Raw genomic sequence first — 17,142 nt, forward strand, 5'->3', positions numbered from 1 at the left:
GAGCGGCGGGGGCTGCGCCACAACAGAGCGGGGCCCGCCCGGCGCAGCGGCTGCACCGGGACCGGACCGGGGGCAGCTGCCGCACCGGCACAGCCAGGACGCTGCGGCCTCTCGAGCCGCGCCGGGAAGCGCCGCGGGGTCACTGCGGCGCCCACCGGGGCCGCTTCTACCCCTCGGCCCTGCGCAGGGCGCCGGCGGCACCCGCCCCTTCCCCCGCGGCCTCGCTGTCTCAGGTACGGGGGGCGGCGGGGACCCCGCGGGTGGGGCCGGGCCCGGCCGGGGCTCCCCCGCCCCGAGCCCTGACGGCAGCGCTGAGCCGCGGGGCTGTGCGGCGGGTGGGAACTTCACGCAGAAATGTATTTTTCCTTTTTTATTCAGCGCCTCGTTGACGCACAAAGCCGTGTCTTCACTGCGGGCAGCCGCAGCACTCTCTGGGGTTCTGTCACAAATTTTCCCCTTAGGGAAATGAGTTTCTATTTCTGTGCGTAATAGCGTTTGTTATGACGTCATTTGTTTTGTTTGCGAAGTTAGTGTTCTCTTAACCCGTGTTTTAAAAAAAATCACCGTTTTCGGGTGGTTTTTGCCTGATGAACAAGGAAGTACCGTTCATTCAGAAATGTAGGCCAGGATCATCAGAGGTACGTGGGCTTGTCACTGTTGCAATGGGCAGGTGCTAAGGATATGTACTTTATTAAGTGTTTTTGTGATTAGGGCTGAGCATGCATTCATGGAATTTTCATGTTGTTTGAATGAGCTCTCCCATGGCTTGAAATGATTTTATTAAATCATAAGCAAGGCCTGGTTGCTTTAGCTGATTAAATGAGACCCTTAATTCCTGATAGCCAAGTACTTCTCCAGAAGAGGACATAATGCAGGAGGTAAGAGTTTGCTGTAATTAGAAGAATTTGGTTCTAGCGCAGTTATTTCAGAAATAAAAGGTTTGAACAAAAAGATAATATTTGACTGCTCATTATGTAGATCTGGGTTTGTCATGGTATCTGTATTAGAAACTATGAAAGGAAAGCTGTTTTCAGTATAAGGTCTTTCCTTGTCTTTGTTGTAACTTGTAGAAAATTCCAAAGGTATATTAATGCTGGATACTTAGTAGAAAGCTTTTCCAGGACAACTAATATTTAAATAGATAAAATGCTTTGCCAGTCTTAAAATTGGAAATTACATCTTCTTGTTGTTCACATATCCATAGTTCTTGCTGTCAGAACTAAGCAATTTAAGTGGTTTTGCACTTACGTTTTTTTTGGGTAAGGGACTGTCTTGGGGCAGGCAGGGAGGGATCAAAAGCAAACCCTGTTAGACAGGATAATCCTTGCCGATGTGCAAGGATTGACAGGGAAAGAAATTATCTTGGTTAATTTGATAGAGTGAACATCTGGTCACCTGTCTGTGCACTCATCCACAGTATAGAATCACCTATGGAGTTCATAAGGTGGGAAAGGCTGTAGGAACATTTTATGGTTCACTTTAATTAAATAATAGAGTAGAAGGCACCAAGCTCCCTGTTTTAAAAGCTCTTGAAATCTTGCATATTTAAGAATCTGGTGGTTTTTGTTGATGGCTGAAGCCCTGGCAGCTACAGATGAGATTGTGTCTGGTATTGGGAGCTTGAGGGTGAGCAGCTCACAGCACTCATGCATATTTTGCATGTCCTTTCAAAATATGGATGAGAACACTCTGACCTTTCAGAAATATGTCTTTAATGAAGCAATGGCTTTTGTAAAAGTGTATTAAGAGTGTATCTTAACAGGACTGTGATTCCAGTTTATATTTGAATTAGTAACTTTGTTGACCTACATAACCAGATCAGTTACAGCAGTTGATTTTCACTGGAGGTGGCTGTGTTGCAGTAACATTTAGCTGACAGCTGTTGCTGCCTTCTTTTTCCAAGATGTACAATCTTACATTTGTTTCTATTTCCTCTAATGGTGAGGACATTCCTTTGAGAAGATGGAAGTTATAGTGCCCTCCTCTATGGCTGATGGATTATAGCAGCTTGCATGTCAAGCAGTTGAATAAATAGGAAAAAATTGAGGGGGGAGTGATGATGGGATGGGGAACAGGATGATTTAATTCACAGGTAAACAATGGGGATAGTACAGAGAGATGGAATTGCCATAGGCAGATATTGTATGAAGAGTTCCTCATGGCTTTCCTGATGTGCAATCTCCTTTAAGTGAGTTGTAAGAAAAAGTTTGGGTTGGTGAAAGAAACATTTTCTTTTCTTCATTTCCTTCTGCCCCATTAGGATTCCCTGCTAGGCCTGAGCCACCAAGAATCCCCACCAATCTGTACTTAACCTTGAAGGAAGTTCACTAGTTAAAGACTTCAGCTGAGGATACATCTTGTGTTTCTTACAAGAGCTCTGTAAACTTTGAAAGCAGCTACACTGGCAAAACTTAGGAGACTACAATTTTGTGTAATTATCCTATCCTTACCTTGTACATGTATCCCATACAATGTTACTCAATATGCATGTTTATAAATCTCTTTTCACCCTTACTGACATGCAGACAGCCAAACCACTAGAGATCTGGTGATAAAACATGATTATTTTGTTGTTTTATGTAGTTTATGTTATTTGGAAAAAGAATTGCCCTAAATTAAAATGATGTCTTCCTTACTGAGTGTTCACCAAGTGAAATCTGAGAAGGCTGGTTCATGGCTTTAGGAGCAAGAGGCCAGGAAGGGCTATTTGCTTCTGTCATTTTTTTTTTTTCCCCAATACAGTTTAGTCCTAATATTTGACTGCTGTTAGGTAAAATGTTTACTTTTGTCTCTGCTGGGTGCAGAGTGGAGAAGTCTGCTGCAGTGTCCTTTCCCCTGAAACTGGCAGATCTGCTCAGTTTAGTACCTGTAAAATCCCCTACTTCTCATAGGTTTCCTGAAGAGCAGCATAAAGCTGTCCTAATGGTTAAATTCACAAGTCTCACTTGAAAGGCTCTTACTAGCTGCTGTGGCAAAGATCATGTTTAACTTTGCTCCTCAAAGCTTTATTGAGAAGTGTTTGCAAAATGACACTACATCAAGAAGAATTACACATACCTCAAAGGTCAAAAATGCCAGGGGGACTAAGAAACAATTTTTAAAATAATTTTTGATGGCTGTGTATCTCAGAACTTTCCTAGCTGTCTTGGGAAGCACAATTTCTAGTTAAGATCTTAAGTTCCAATAAAAAATTGCATTTTGTCATCACTTTATAAAGCTGCAACTTTTTAGTCTGAAGTTCAATGCTGTTATATTTGTCTTGGAGTTCACTGAAGCCAAAACATTCCTGATTGCCAAATCATAATGCTTCTATCTTAAACCCATGATTTACATAGTGTTAATGTAGCTAACTGATTTAAGCCTAGGACATAGCAAAGAAATGTCTAGACTGAAAAATGTGCTTGTGAGCACCATTTTTGTCAAATACACCTGCAATATCAAATAGATTTTTGTCAAATCCATCCTGCAAAGGCAGGCAGATTCCTTGTCCAGTTGAGTGTGTGTATGGTGATGCTTGATTCAGGCTGGGATTTCCTTGGAGCCTTTATGGCCTTGGACTGACTCAGTGTACTGCAGCCCAGCTCCCCTGTGCTCTGGGGGCTCTGTGCAGCCCAGCTCCCCTGTGCTCTGGGGGCTCTGTGCAGCCCAGCTCCCCTGTGCTGGGTGGGGGCTCTGTGCAGCCCAGCTCCCCTGTGCTGGGTGGGGGCTCTGTGCAGCCCAGCTCCCCTGTGCTGGGTGGGGGCTCTGTGCAGCCCAGCTCCCCTGTGCTCTGGGGGCTCTGTGCAGCCCAGCTCCCCTGTGCTGGGTGGGCTCTGTGCAGCCCAGCTCCCCTGTGCTGTGTGGGGTTTCTGTGCAGCCCAGCTCCCCTGTGCTGGGTGGGGGCTCTGTGCAGCCCAGCTCCCCTGTGCTCTGGGGGCTCTGTGCAGCCCAGCTCCCCTGTGCTGGGGGGTGGGGGGGCTCTGCAGCATTGCTCTCAGCTGTTAACAGGAGGTGCATCCATCTGCACATGCTCTGTGCATGTCTGTTCCAGCCATGGATCCTGTCCTGAAGGGCTCCTCTGTAGCTGTTGTGTGCTGGGCTCTGTTGGAAGAGATGAGGCAGACACTTCAGCAGTCTCTCCCTAGGAGTGCAGTGTTGTTCAGTCTGAGGTGAATGGCAGCCTGGCACTACAGAGGCATGCCAGAGCTGTCCTATAAGTGTCCTGATGTTTCTGTTACAGGATAATTGCATAATGAGCTGAATTGACTTAGGCATCAGGAAGCAAACCTTGAAGGCCCCAAAAGAATATTTTAGGGGATAAAATTAAGTAGACTTTGCTGGTCCAGAGGTTGGATATTGTTCGTTACAGTACTTGATGGCACAGTTACTGGGGTCTGACTTTGAGTTGACTTTGTGAAGGTTAGTAAGGGTAGTACTGTATTTGGAATAACATTGTTTCACTTCAAGAGTAGACTTTCCAAGGCAGTGATGGTTCCTAGAATTGCCTGCAAGAAGTGGATAAGGCTCCCTGCATTGCTGTGGCTCATGGAGCTGCAGCACCTCTGCAGAGCACAGGCAAACCCTTCTGTCTGGGCTGAGTGTAGTGGGCTGGCTCTGGGAGCCTGTAAGCAAGAACTTGTTTCCAGAACATGCCGTTAGTAACTATACCATGTTTGTTGTTCTGAATTACTGTACCTTTCTGTAGGGCAGAACATAAGTATTCTGCTCAGAGAATTCTCCAGTAATTTTGTCATTTAAAAATGAAGTCATCACTATGTCTGCATTAAAGCACAGAAAGGAAATTGAGAATGGTTTGCAATAGTATTTCGTATTGTCCTGTGAATAAAGATACATAGTATCAATGCAAACACTATGGAATTTCAGATTACTTTCTGATTGTTGCTGTTTTATAAAATGCATAGGTCTTTAACTTATCTGTTGCTTTATTTTCTGTCAAAGATTAGAAAACCAGTATGTAGGATGCTAAAATTTAGTAGTTAAACAAGCTTTAGAAGAGCATTGTTTTTCTAATGAAGTGATAAAAAGTGACGAAGAATGCAGTAAAATTTTGAAATCTGATTGCCCTTGTTTTCCTGCTGGTGGAAGTGAATATCAGACGTTTTGCTCCTTGTCACTTGTTCTGTGTTGGACAGGCACACAGGTTGTCCCTGCTTGATAGAAATGAAAAGAAGACGGAACTGCTTCTTTTAGGAAAATGAGTGGCATCTTTTTGTGATCTGCTCAGTGAGTTCTTATTTTGTTGGAGCAGCAGGACATGATAGCACTGAGGTTCAACCTCCATGGAATTGAGTTGGGGGTCCAACTCCTGAAGTGTCAGCCTCCAGTGTGCCAGGGCCATGCAGGAATCAGCCTTGCTTGGCTGCCTGCCTGAGATTGGAGAGTAACAGTGCTTAAGGTTTCTCACTTTGCTGAAGGCCTTGTATGAATTTTATAACCTTTCATTTTCCTGTTTCTTGATATATATAATGGAAAAGCCTTGCTAAAAGAATAAGAAAACCTTTCTTTCCTCTCATTAAAAAGATGTATTCTCATGAATTTAACAGTACAAGTAATAGCTCGTCAGAGTAAAAATAATGGTAAAAGTAAAATCTGATCCAAGCTGCATATCAGGGAAGGGGATTAATTTAGAAAGTTAGTTGGGAGTTCAGTGACCATATGCGAAGAAAACAAGTTAGAGCTAAATAAAGGGACAACAAATGCAAGGAGATTTTTTTTCTAGGTGGTGAAGGGAGTTTACTGTATTCAGAATGTGGCTGAAAATACATTTTCAGGGTAATGATCTATTAGGTCACACGTATTCATCAGTGAAATTTATACCAAAAAACTGAGTATATGTTGTGTAATGAAGCATTTTACTGTTTTATAGTACTGTAATGCTATGTAATTTTTGTTTGCTTATAAAGAAATTAATAATTAATGACCAAATCCTTTGCTCCATCTTATAACTCAAATGTGTTTTGCTTTGATATATGATCATAAACTTGCTGTAAAGACCTCTTTAACCTTGTTTTTTGACTTAGCTATTTCAAGGGATTTCCCAGTTTGCATGAATTTCCTTGCATGGCTGTATGTCTTGGAATGATTAATATCAATGGTTTTAAGTGGTGAAAAGAATGGATAAAAGTCATGTGCACTTCATAATTCTAAACAGTCATGCACCTGAGAGGGGAACTTAGAATAACTATTTATAGCTTTCAGGTAGCTGTCTTAACAGCTCTTCATTGAGTCATAATGGCTTAAAAGAGGATAGTAAATCAAAACTTTGAGAGGAAACATGGGGGACTAAGTCAATAGGCAGATGTTTTGATTAGGAAGGAGGAACACTAATGCTGATTGAACTTACTTAATCTTGCTGCTTTTTGAAAAAGCTTCTGAGGGCTACTTTTAATTAGAAAGATATATTGTAGGAACTTCTAAATGTTTTAACAGCAGATGATCTCATTCTAATGACTTAATTATTTGCATATTATTTTTGTAGTCCCTCTTAAATTTTGTCTTCTGTGCAGAAGAAAAATGGACATTTATGTCTAACCACTGAAGATACTTTAAATGGACTGAAATCTAGTCCAGATTTTGTCTTTTTTGGTCAAATTTTTTGTTTGAAAGTTTGTAATAGCATTTCTAAATAGTGAAGAAATGGATTATTTGTTGTGTAAGTTTGTAGTTGAAGGCAGCAGCCCTCCTGTGAGTAAGCAGCCCTTCAGTCTCTACTGATTAACAAAAATAGAGAGCTCTTGATTACTTGGTTGAATTTCCATGGTTGTAAGAGTAAAAATATACAAAATGTTTGAATCGATGATAACTGGCTACTGTACGTAGGCTCCCTGTTGGAATAAAACAAATCCAGTAAATAATGTTTCAGATGCACTTGGTTTCACTGTGATAATTTCAGGTTTTCATCATCTTACAGCAGTTTGAGGTTTCTCAAAGTGTAAATATCATTGCACTAATTTTTTTGTGGTAACTTAAATAGGTAAATCTGTATTTCAGCACAGCGGCTTCTGCACTAAAGTAAACAGAGCTTATGCAGGGATAATCACATTCAGCATGCAGAATTTTCATACTGATGGATATTCCTCCACTTGAGTTTAAAAATAAAAAGGGGGGTAGCACTCCAGTGAATAGAACAGAATCCTTTGTAAATCAGCCCTTGGTTGTGCTCACATAATGAGAAAATGTTCAGATTTTAATTTCTTATAAAAAATTGAGGGGTCAATTCTCTTTGAATCTGAATTTTTCATGTTAAAAGGAGAGGAAACAGTTATGTATAGGCTGGCCATGTAGTATATGCTGGCAAGTTATGACTGTGTTCAAAGACAATAAGCTTTCTAAATAAAAAAAAATCCCCCCAAATTGAAATATTTTCTGGATTTTCTAAAAAAACTTGTGAAAAAATACAGGGTTATTGTGGGAGGGTCTGTGTTGCCTTTGGACTGGGGTGAATACTGACTACACTTGTTACATTTCTGTAAAACAGTGGTGCATAAATAACAGAGCTAAAAGGTGACCTTGGGAGGATGAGAAGGACTATGTACTGCTTGTTCTGTGTGCTTCTGGAAGGTCTGAATGCTGCATTCCTGTTCTTGCTGGAAACTGGATAAAATGGAAGTCTTGGTCCTTATTTTCCAAAGAAGGATGGTATGGATGAGAATGGTGAGGACTGTCTAAGAGCTGGAGCTGGGAAGGGCAGACAGCAGAGCTCCACAGCTTTGATAGGCTTTGTTTCCTACGTCGGCTTTTTGTACTTCTAATTTTTTCCAGTTTTGCTACTTCTTCTTTTTTTCAGCCCTAAAGAAAAAGGTAGCCTTATATAGTGCATTGCACTAAAACTTACTGCTATAAAAAAGTAGTGCTTGGATGAAGTAAGAGCCCCTTGTCTATACTGGCAATTCCAACTTGAATTTAGCTTTTTGCTTGCATGTGAGACAAGCCTATCTGCTGTAATTCCTATAGAGAACAGCAACACTGTTATCAGAGGATATAGGCCTCATATTTAACAGCAGTTGTTATAAATGCTTGTAGGCTTTCCAGTGAGAGCATTCAAATGGGGCTTTTCAGCTGGGGTTCTAGGATCTAAAAGGTTCTTGATCTCCAGAAGGATCCTGTCAACTTACAGCTTCTGTAGATGTTAGTTGTGCAGCATTGATGCCTTTTGCAAAGTTTTTATCCCAGATAACATCACATGGAGTATAGTAGTTGCTTATGGCTATGAAGAGGACACAGGGATGATGCATCAGTTTATACCCATTCAAACTGAAATAAGTAATTCTTTAGGGTCTGTTAGGAGCAGCTAGCTCACAGCTGGTCCTGAAAGCATCAGTTTGTGAAACAGTCTAAAAAAATCTTATTTAAATCTGTTTTGTAGTCTCAGTTTTGTATTGATATGTTCTGTGAGGAAATAAATATGTGTTAAATATTAGCTCTGCATGTAAGGATGCATTAGCATTTTGGAGAGTTTGGAGATTCAGGCAGAGGATTATGGACCTGAGTAGGCAGGGCTGCTTAACCTGCCACAGATCATAGAACCATCATGGAATCATGTGGGTTGGAAGAAACCTTGAAAGTCATCTACTGCCAAATTCCCTGCCATGGACAGGGACACCTTCCACAAGACCACATTGCTTAAAGCCCAGCTTTTCCATGAGCTCTTCCAGGAGGCATCCACAGCTTCTCTGGGCAGCCTGTTCCAGTGTCTCACCACTGTCACAGGGAAGAATTTCTTCCTTGTCTCTAATCTAAACCTGCCCTCCTTTGATTTGAAGCCATTCCCCCTTGTCTTGTCATTACATGCTTTTGTCAGAAGTCCCTCTCAAGCTCTGTTGGAACCCCTTTAGGTACTGGAAGGTGCTGTAATGTATCCTTGGAGCCTTTTCTTCTCCAGACTGAGCAACCCCACTTCTCTGTCTGTCTTCATAGGACAGATTCTCCACCCCTGGGAGCATCTTCATGGCCCTCCTGTGGTCTTGTTCCAGCAGCTCCATGTCCTTATGCTGGGAGCTACAGAGCTGGGCATGTTAGTCCAGGTAGAATAGAGGGACAGTCCCCTCCTGCTGGCCACGCTGTTTTGAGCCACTGCAAGCACAGTGTCAGGTCATGTAATGTTTCTCATCCAGTAACACCCTCTGAAGTTCTCCCCGGAGCTGCTCTCCCTCTCTCTGCCCAGCCTGTGTTTGTGCTTGGGATTTCCCCAGGGCAGGTGCAGAACTTGCACTTGGCTGTGTGGAACTTTGTGAGGTTCGTGCAGACCGACCTGTCAGGGTGGCTCTGGATGGCTGTTGCTGCTGTTTCTAGAATAGATCAGGTGTTTTTTGTGGCTTCATGCATATTCCCAGCTGTGCTGCTTAGGCAGCCTTATTCCACTTTGGGCATTGTTGCACGTTTTCTTCAGCAGCTTTTTGGTAGCTCAGCACAACTTGCTGTAAGCTGTAAAGTATCTATTGTAGCTTATTCAGCTGAGGCATAAAACCCCCTGATATTAGTTACAGAAAGGAGTTCCAGTAGTTATCACAGTGGGAACCAAATTGTTTCATCATTCCCTTTTGGGAATTGAAACCAAAGGCAGAGATGGCAGATGAAGCAGATTGAACATGGATCCATTACTGAGGTTAGTGTTGTCTGTGTCTTCCAGTACAAAAGTGCTTCTTTGAGGCTCATGTTATACATTGGCAGCTTTATATTTTGCAGGGAGGGGAAGCTGCCCAGTAGTGACTGCTAAGGGAACACATACTATGATATACTCAGTTTCTGTCGTAGGGTAAGAGTCAAAAGTACATGGACTGCAAATAGCTTTGTACATTGTACTGCTAATGTGTGGTGGTTTTTAAAAGAGACTCAAAGCAATAAATGGATTTTTACTTTGCCCCAAAATAATAACAGTTCAAAATCTCTCATGTTTCATTCCTTTTCATGTCAGAAAAGAGCAATGAATTCAAGTAACTGACTTTTATAGCTCAACTGACACCATACAGCCCGTGTATTGTATTGAGCTATTTACTGTCCCTGTGTTCTGCTGCAGGGGAAGACACAGGGCTTATTTAATAAGCAGGCATTTTAGCTGATGGCTATGGGAGCTATTTAGCCAAAACTCAGTAACTTCTGTAAGCAGTAGCCTGTAACTGCCGTGCTTAAGTATTAGTAAGGTAGACATCATTGGTTTTGCAGGTGACATAGACCAGTATTTGCTCTGTGAGAGTGATAATGTTTTCACTGGCCATAAGAACTTAAATTAAAGAACTCTTTTTTAATGAAAAATTACATTGTCAAGGAGTATTTTTATTATTTTGAAACAGTTGTATTTTGGTTACTGTTGTTTTGCCATTCCTACTGGGGGATTAGTACTAGCAGTAAATGGGTTTTCTCTTATTTCAGCTTTGCTTTTGAAAAAAATTGAATGCTTCTTTTCCTGATGCTTATCTGTTTTGTTTTCTAGGCCTTTCTTAAATCTTTCCATGTCTAAATGGACTCCTGAATGTAATATAGTTTATACCCTAAAAGCGGATATGAAGAGTGAAGTTCCTTCTGATGCACCAAAGAGACAGGAGAGTCTGAAGGGGATCCTCTTGAGCCCTGAGCCTATTGGGGAGGCCAAAAGCTTCACTGCAGAAGTTGAGATGATTGCCAGTAAAGTAGGGAATGAGTTTTCTCACTTGTGTGGTGATTCTCAAAAGCAAAAGGACATGAATGGCAACCATACAGACCAAGAGAAAGGTATTGTGGTGCGAAAAAAACGCAAGAGCCAGCAGGCTGGTCCTTCATACACTCAGAACTGTCCTGATAAAGAAAACAAAGGAATCTTAGGATTGAGACAGCATCTAGAAACACAGAGTGAAGACAATGATTCTTCTTTTAGTGACTGTATCTCATCGCCTTCATCTAGCTTGCATTTTGGGGACTCTGACACGGTAACATCTGATGAGGAAAAAGATGCTCCTGTGAGACACCCTCAGGCAGTGCTGAATACTCCGAGCAGAACTCACAGTGCAAGGTCACAAAAGTGGCCTCGGACTGAGGCAGATTCTGTACCTGGGTTATTGATGAAAAGGCCCTGTTTTCACAACAGTTCTTTAAGAAGACTTCCATATAGGAAGAGAGCTGTGAAAACAAGTTCATCACAGCGGACACAGAACCAAAAAGAACGAATTTTAATGCAGAGGAAAAAGCGGGAAGTGTTGGCTCGAAGAAAGTATGCTTTACTCCCCAGTTCCAGCAGCTCCAGTGAGAATGATCTCAGTACTGAATCTTCTTCCAGTTCATCTACTGAAGGGGAGGAGGACTTGTTTGTGTCACCTGGTGAAAACCACCAGAATAGCACAGCTGTTCCTTCAGGTAAAATGCAGTTCCTGAGGTATTTTGTATTAGTTACCTTTCATTGTGTATAATAGGCTTTTGTATAAGTCCTTTAGAGCAGTTTTTGAGGTTAATACTACAGATAGACTTACTGCAAGTGAACATTGCAACATAAATTTTTGATGGGAGAAGTACTTTCAGATCTCAGTACATTCAAATCTAAAATCTTGAATGTAAAAGTTAATGGCTTCTACAGCACATAATGGAAGTTGCTCAGTCTGATTAATCACATGCTGCTGAGTTGATCCATTTTTATTGTTTTTGCTGTTGAATTGTGTTAAAAATTTAGCTTTGAACTGATTATGGTAATAATTCTATTTTCAGAATGTAGAAATATATGCTGATATTTAACTGTTCTTGAAAATTTAGAAAAATATAAAGAAAAAGTCTATTGTTATAGGAGCTGAAATACGAGTCGGTTGAAGGTAGCTTTAGTATTGTGATAATGAGAGAAAAGTATTCTATCTATACCAAATGTTTTGCCCAGATAAACTCATTGCAAGGCAGGTGGTTTACACAATTATTTTTCTACTATGTCTTGCACAGTATCTGAATCCTTGAGTGCTTGGAGGAAGACTTTTTGGGGAATGTTTTTGTTTAGTTTGGTTTGTTTTGGGTGTTTTTCCTGGTTTGTTTGTTGTGGGCTTTTGTTAATTGGCAGATTTTTTTGGACTTCCTTTTGTGTTAAATTTGCCAAGTGAAAGTAGTTGTGCATTCTGTTTTAGTTCAGCTTTTTAGAGAGCGTGGCGAAGTAGATAGAACACAGCATGGTGTTAATCTGTGCAACCATGTGTTTTTATCTAGTGACAAATATGCTTTAATAAGTGAAACCATATCTCAGGCTGTGCTTATCATTCCTCTAAGAAAATGTGGCTGAAAATACAAGAATAGGTTAAAAAAAAAAAAAAAGTGTGAATGTTCATTCATTCAGGGCAGGATTTCTGCTTGAACAGAACCAGAGTAGTAAAGTCTAGATTATTGCTTGTTAGTCATTGCAGTAGGAAATAATGTCTGTGATGTTTAAATACAAGTAAAATCTGTAATGCTGAAGTTTTACTTCTGCAGTGCTAGGGGTGGGCATGTATAACTGAAACAGAAGAATTATTGCACAGCCTTAATTATCTTAATGCACATTTGTGGGAATAGAAATTAATTAGGCCTAAAAAAGTTACATTTGGCGTGCATGTGTAACCATATTGAAGAATATGATTTGTAAATAATAAATAATAGGGATATGCATACATTTATATGAAAACCAGTTTGAGAAACTACTGTGTTAACACATTTGTTTCCAAGTTAGTGTTTTCTTACTATTTTCAGAGGGGGTAGATTTCTATGTAACTAAAATGATGTAGGATCAGTAACAACTCTCCTTCCACACAGATGTGGAAAAGTCCAATGGATTAATTTTTATACTCTTAATTAATGAAAGTGTCTATTTCATGTCATGAATGAAGAAAACTGATTAGTTCTGCACCAGTAATTTTAGATGAGAATACTGACATGAGCTGTAACTGAAAGAAGTTCTGCTGTAAAGATTGTGTCCTGTTGTTCATTCCTGTACTGCAGAATCAGCACTTGCAGGGAGCTGCAAAGTGATTCTGGCTTAGTGTGTGTGAATACTGTGGGGGTTTTTCCAGTGGAAATATAGATTGATGGAAAGGTTTTTGAGCATTTTGTTTACATTGCAGATATAATGGGAAGTTGAGCAGACATCATCTGTGAAAGTGTCCTATTTTTAGCTAGATAAAAATGTGATTAACATTTTTGGTAGCTTTGTGCTGTTATATAAGGCATTTCTGGTTATTGAGTTAATTAGGACAGAAATGGGGGCAGCTGGAAAACAGCTATGCAACTTCTCTGTGTAGTGAGCAAGCAGGATGGGGTTTTATATGAGGAAAGGTTTGTATTGATAATAATGTACATGAGCTAGTTAATGTTAGGGAGAATTTCTTTGCTCTATACATCTGCTGAATTTACAGTGTGCTGAAGGACAAATAACTTCTGCTAAGAATATGAGGCCTGGGGCATATATGTAAAGGTGCTAGAGGACATACTTAGGAAAGCAGGAGAATAATAATTGGAAAAGAAAATACAGTTTAAAAAGATGTGGCAATAACTGATTTTTTAAAAAAAAAACAGGCTTCAAAGTGATGTGATTAGTCTTGTAGCCTACTGAATAGCAATTTGTATTAAGGATTTTGCAGAAAATATTTCTTTGCTTTGAATGTTGGTGCTTAGCTAAAGATACAGTGCATTTAAAGAACTAGTAAGTTAAATTGAAAACAATTTTTTCTGATTGTGGCAAGAAATTAAAGTAACAGACCTTTTTAACCTAAGAAGTATTTAGTAAGTTCTTCAAATTAAGAAAATTAACTTGTCTAATTTTGGAAAAATCATATTAATGGAGATATGAAGAAGGGTTGTTTGTTTAACAAAACCTTTACCAAGAAAACAAATAGCATTATATTGGCTTTTTCCTCCTGTTCCATTAGGGCTTAAGCTATTCTTCTGGTGAAACTTGTGAACCTTGGAGTGTGAGAGTGCACAGTACATCCTGACACCTGGGATGGATGGTTTTGTTGTACCAGCTGTGTGCCATGGAAGGCATTGTTCTCATTGCATCTGGGGTGGGCAGCTGAAGCGCGTTCAGGGGAGACAGGAGCTGGGGCACAGGGCCAGCATGGACCCAGCTGGGTGCAGTTTAATGATCCCTGCAGCTGGAGGTGCAGGTGCTTACAGAGTGTATGTTCTAATTGCAGTGTTCATCACTTGGTTTCAGTTGCAATTAAAATGACAGAAGGCAGCATTTTTGCTGGGAGACATGAATTCTGATTCTGTGTTTTGTTTAGGTAGTCCAGAACCTTTTGTCTAACCCTGTGTACACACCCTTAGAAATAATCCTCATCCACCTTTGCCTATGAAAGGTGGCAAAATTCAACTTTTGCTCTTGTTGGATCTCCAGTGTTGTAATGCAAATGTTCTGCTTCTGCAAGAATTTAATTTTCATCTTGGATCTAAAGGATTGGAGCTGCCCTTTGGAGGCAGTCTGTGGAGGGAAATCTAGCAAAAGCTTAAATTGGAACAATTTTTTAACCTTATGTACTCTGATTTGGCAATAAAGCAGAATTCTGGAAAAGGGCAAAGTGTTGTTAGAAAAAACAAGCTGTGTGGAGTTTTGCTTTGTCATAAATTGTTCACCTAATACCTTACCATTCCTTCAGGGTCTGATGTGTTATTTTATATTTTTGAACAACTAATGCTAGACAGGTTTTTCTCTTCTTAGAATGTAATGCTGATGAGAAGCTGCTCCAAATTTTGTTCAGAGCTGCTTTGAATGATGACAGTGTTTATTCACTACTGTCATCTTAATTCTCTAACATTTGTTGTCTGTCTCCCAAAAAAACATTGAATATAGACATTCAATATTTTACAAGCCACAGGCTGGTGAAAACGTTAAGCAAATACTGCTTCATGCTGAGATTATTTTAACAGGTTTAGGATAAACAGGTATTAAGTAGAAGTGAGCTGCCTGTTGTTAAAGTTGATTATTTTTCAGTTACTTAATCCCTCCTACAAACTACAGCATGCAGTCCTTTTCTCACACCAACTGATGCAGCTGATAATTCCAACCTTTTATCTCAATAGCATTAGTGGATAAGGAGGGGTATAAGTATCCTGTTTACCATGCTGCTTACTGGAGAAGAACTGAGGAGTGGGGAGGGAAGGAGCACCTGGCTGTGTGAGCAGTGGACATTAATCAGTGCTGCTGTATCCATCTGTGGATTGGGGCTTTAAATAGCTACAAGTAATAGAAGTTAGTGTGACATTCACTTCAGCCCTGCTGCAGCTTTCTGTGCTGAAAAGATGCTGTTTGTAGAATTGGCTTGTTGTGGCATTGCCCATAGGACTGGTTTTGGTGCAAAGTTAAGAACAGTCAGTACAGGTTTCAGTTAGCATGGCTCATAGTTAGACAAAATCCCCTAAACTGTGGTTGACTGTCTTTTCCACCAGGGTGCAGACTCCTAAGCAATTTGTATGCTTTGGAAAATTTTTCCCATCATGCACAGCTATTGGAAAGTTTATTCCAAGTAAGTCTCAGGTACAAAAAAACCGTAATCACACAACCCTAAGGGAACAGGCAGGTTCTTGCCAGAATGTTGACAGCACTAAATCTTAGTTACAATTAAGTCTTTTCTTAGCAGGATTTTATGAGTAGAATGGCACTGGATTTCTCTAAGTAGAATCAATGTAATACAATCTGCAAGTAGCATAGTACAAAATTTGTACTACCACCAAGTTAAAATTTCTAATCACCTGGACCCTCTGCAGAGCAGGTCAAATCTTAACATGTGGTTTGCTTTATCAACCTAACAATCATAATCTAGACTCAAAAACCATATAAAAGAGCCTGAGTCACTCACACAGTCCTCAGAGGAAGCAGGTGATGACAGAGGTGTCCCTTGCCTCAGTGACAGGAGGGGGTTGCATTTCTGGTCCAGGTTCCCCTTGGCGCTTGTAGCTGCTGGATTTTGTGCCAGTGCTCTGGGTGCTTCAGCTCCCCTGCACTGTGCCACGCTCATCAACAGCACCTCCCTGGCCTCCTGCAGGACCTTCAAGGACACTAGGGGAAGGGAGTGACTGTCCTGGCGCCCAGGAATCTTCAGACATCTAGGGAGGGAAAGGACAAATGTGTTTGGTGTGTCTGCTTGGGTCACAGGACCTTCAGAGCCTGAGAACGAGAGCAAAGCCCCAAATCCGTGACCCGCTCAGTCCCAGAGGATGGCGCTCATACAGGGGTGTTGTTGTGCTCTGTCAGGCTCAGGGCAGGGCTGCCAGCCATACCTAGCTCAAGACATTGCAGAGGTAAAGGAGACAGACAGTACTGACTAATATAGCAGGGTATTATTTTATTCATTTCAAGCTGAATTGCTATCCAAGTCATTGTCTCTAATTCCTGAGCATAAGTGGCTATTGGGGCACACAGCCCCACGTTCAACACACTTATGGACAGCTGAGCAATGACTGGACAAGAAAGTGTGCTCTGACATCTGAGACATTGTTGTGAATGCTGGGTGGTGTGAGAGCTTTTAGTTAAAATTTGTAGCCTGAGTTTTCTGCCCTGACTGCACAGTGGTTTTGCCTGCTGCAGCTGTTAGAGAGAACATGTGCCTGAGTGGGCTCTTGGTCTGGTCCAGTGCAAGCCTGGAACTCAGAATAAGGCAGCTCTCTCACTGAAACTTGACTGCTGATTTTAAATCTCTTCTGCTTTCACTTAAGAGTTGATCAGACTGTCTCATTTGAAATTGTGTATTGAAAAATGCTTTTATTATCTTACATGTAATATTCAGACTGGTTAAATTCCATGTTAATTGCAAAACAGATGTGAAAATACCCTCTGAGAATGGCATCAGCCAAACATAAATTTGGGTATTACTCCAGTGTTACTTATGCCCTTGGTGGGGTCCTTGGGATGATGATTAATTAATCTTGGAGTTATGCCATAGTCTTTTAAATAGTAGTATAATTATATATATTATACATGTTATACTGTGCAAAGCTTAGTCTCTTGCTTACAACTTCTGGATTATTTAAGTATTTGATTCTAAAGCAGCAAGTTGGTCTATCACTGGCACATAGCAATTTCTGCTGTAAAGTAACCTTGCAACTTTCTAGGGAAAAATATGTCATTTACTGGCCTAAGTATTGAACTTTAGAGTCCAATATAATATTTATTTTATTATAAAAGTTATATTCTGCTTACAAAGGCACTTTATTATAGCAAATTTACTGGTT

The 17,142-nt window shown here is 40.7% G+C and overlaps 1 protein-coding gene across 2 annotated transcripts in view; it reads left to right on the forward strand.

The window, feature by feature from the left end:
• The window catches only part of RNF111 (ring finger protein 111), a 42,968-nt gene continuing 25,826 nt past the window's right edge, over positions 1-17,142 (forward strand). For both annotated transcript variants that reach the window (XM_059482346.1, XM_059482347.1), the window contains exons 1-2: positions 1-233; positions 10,430-11,325. In XM_059482346.1, coding sequence (XP_059338329.1) covers positions 10,449-11,325 — 877 coding nt within the window. In that variant the 5' untranslated portion in view covers positions 1-233; positions 10,430-10,448. The remainder of the gene's footprint in view (positions 234-10,429; positions 11,326-17,142) is intronic.

This window comes from Ammospiza nelsoni, chromosome 14 (assembly GCF_027579445.1).
Source record: "Ammospiza nelsoni isolate bAmmNel1 chromosome 14, bAmmNel1.pri, whole genome shotgun sequence".
NCBI lineage: Eukaryota > Metazoa > Chordata > Aves > Passeriformes > Passerellidae > Ammospiza > Ammospiza nelsoni.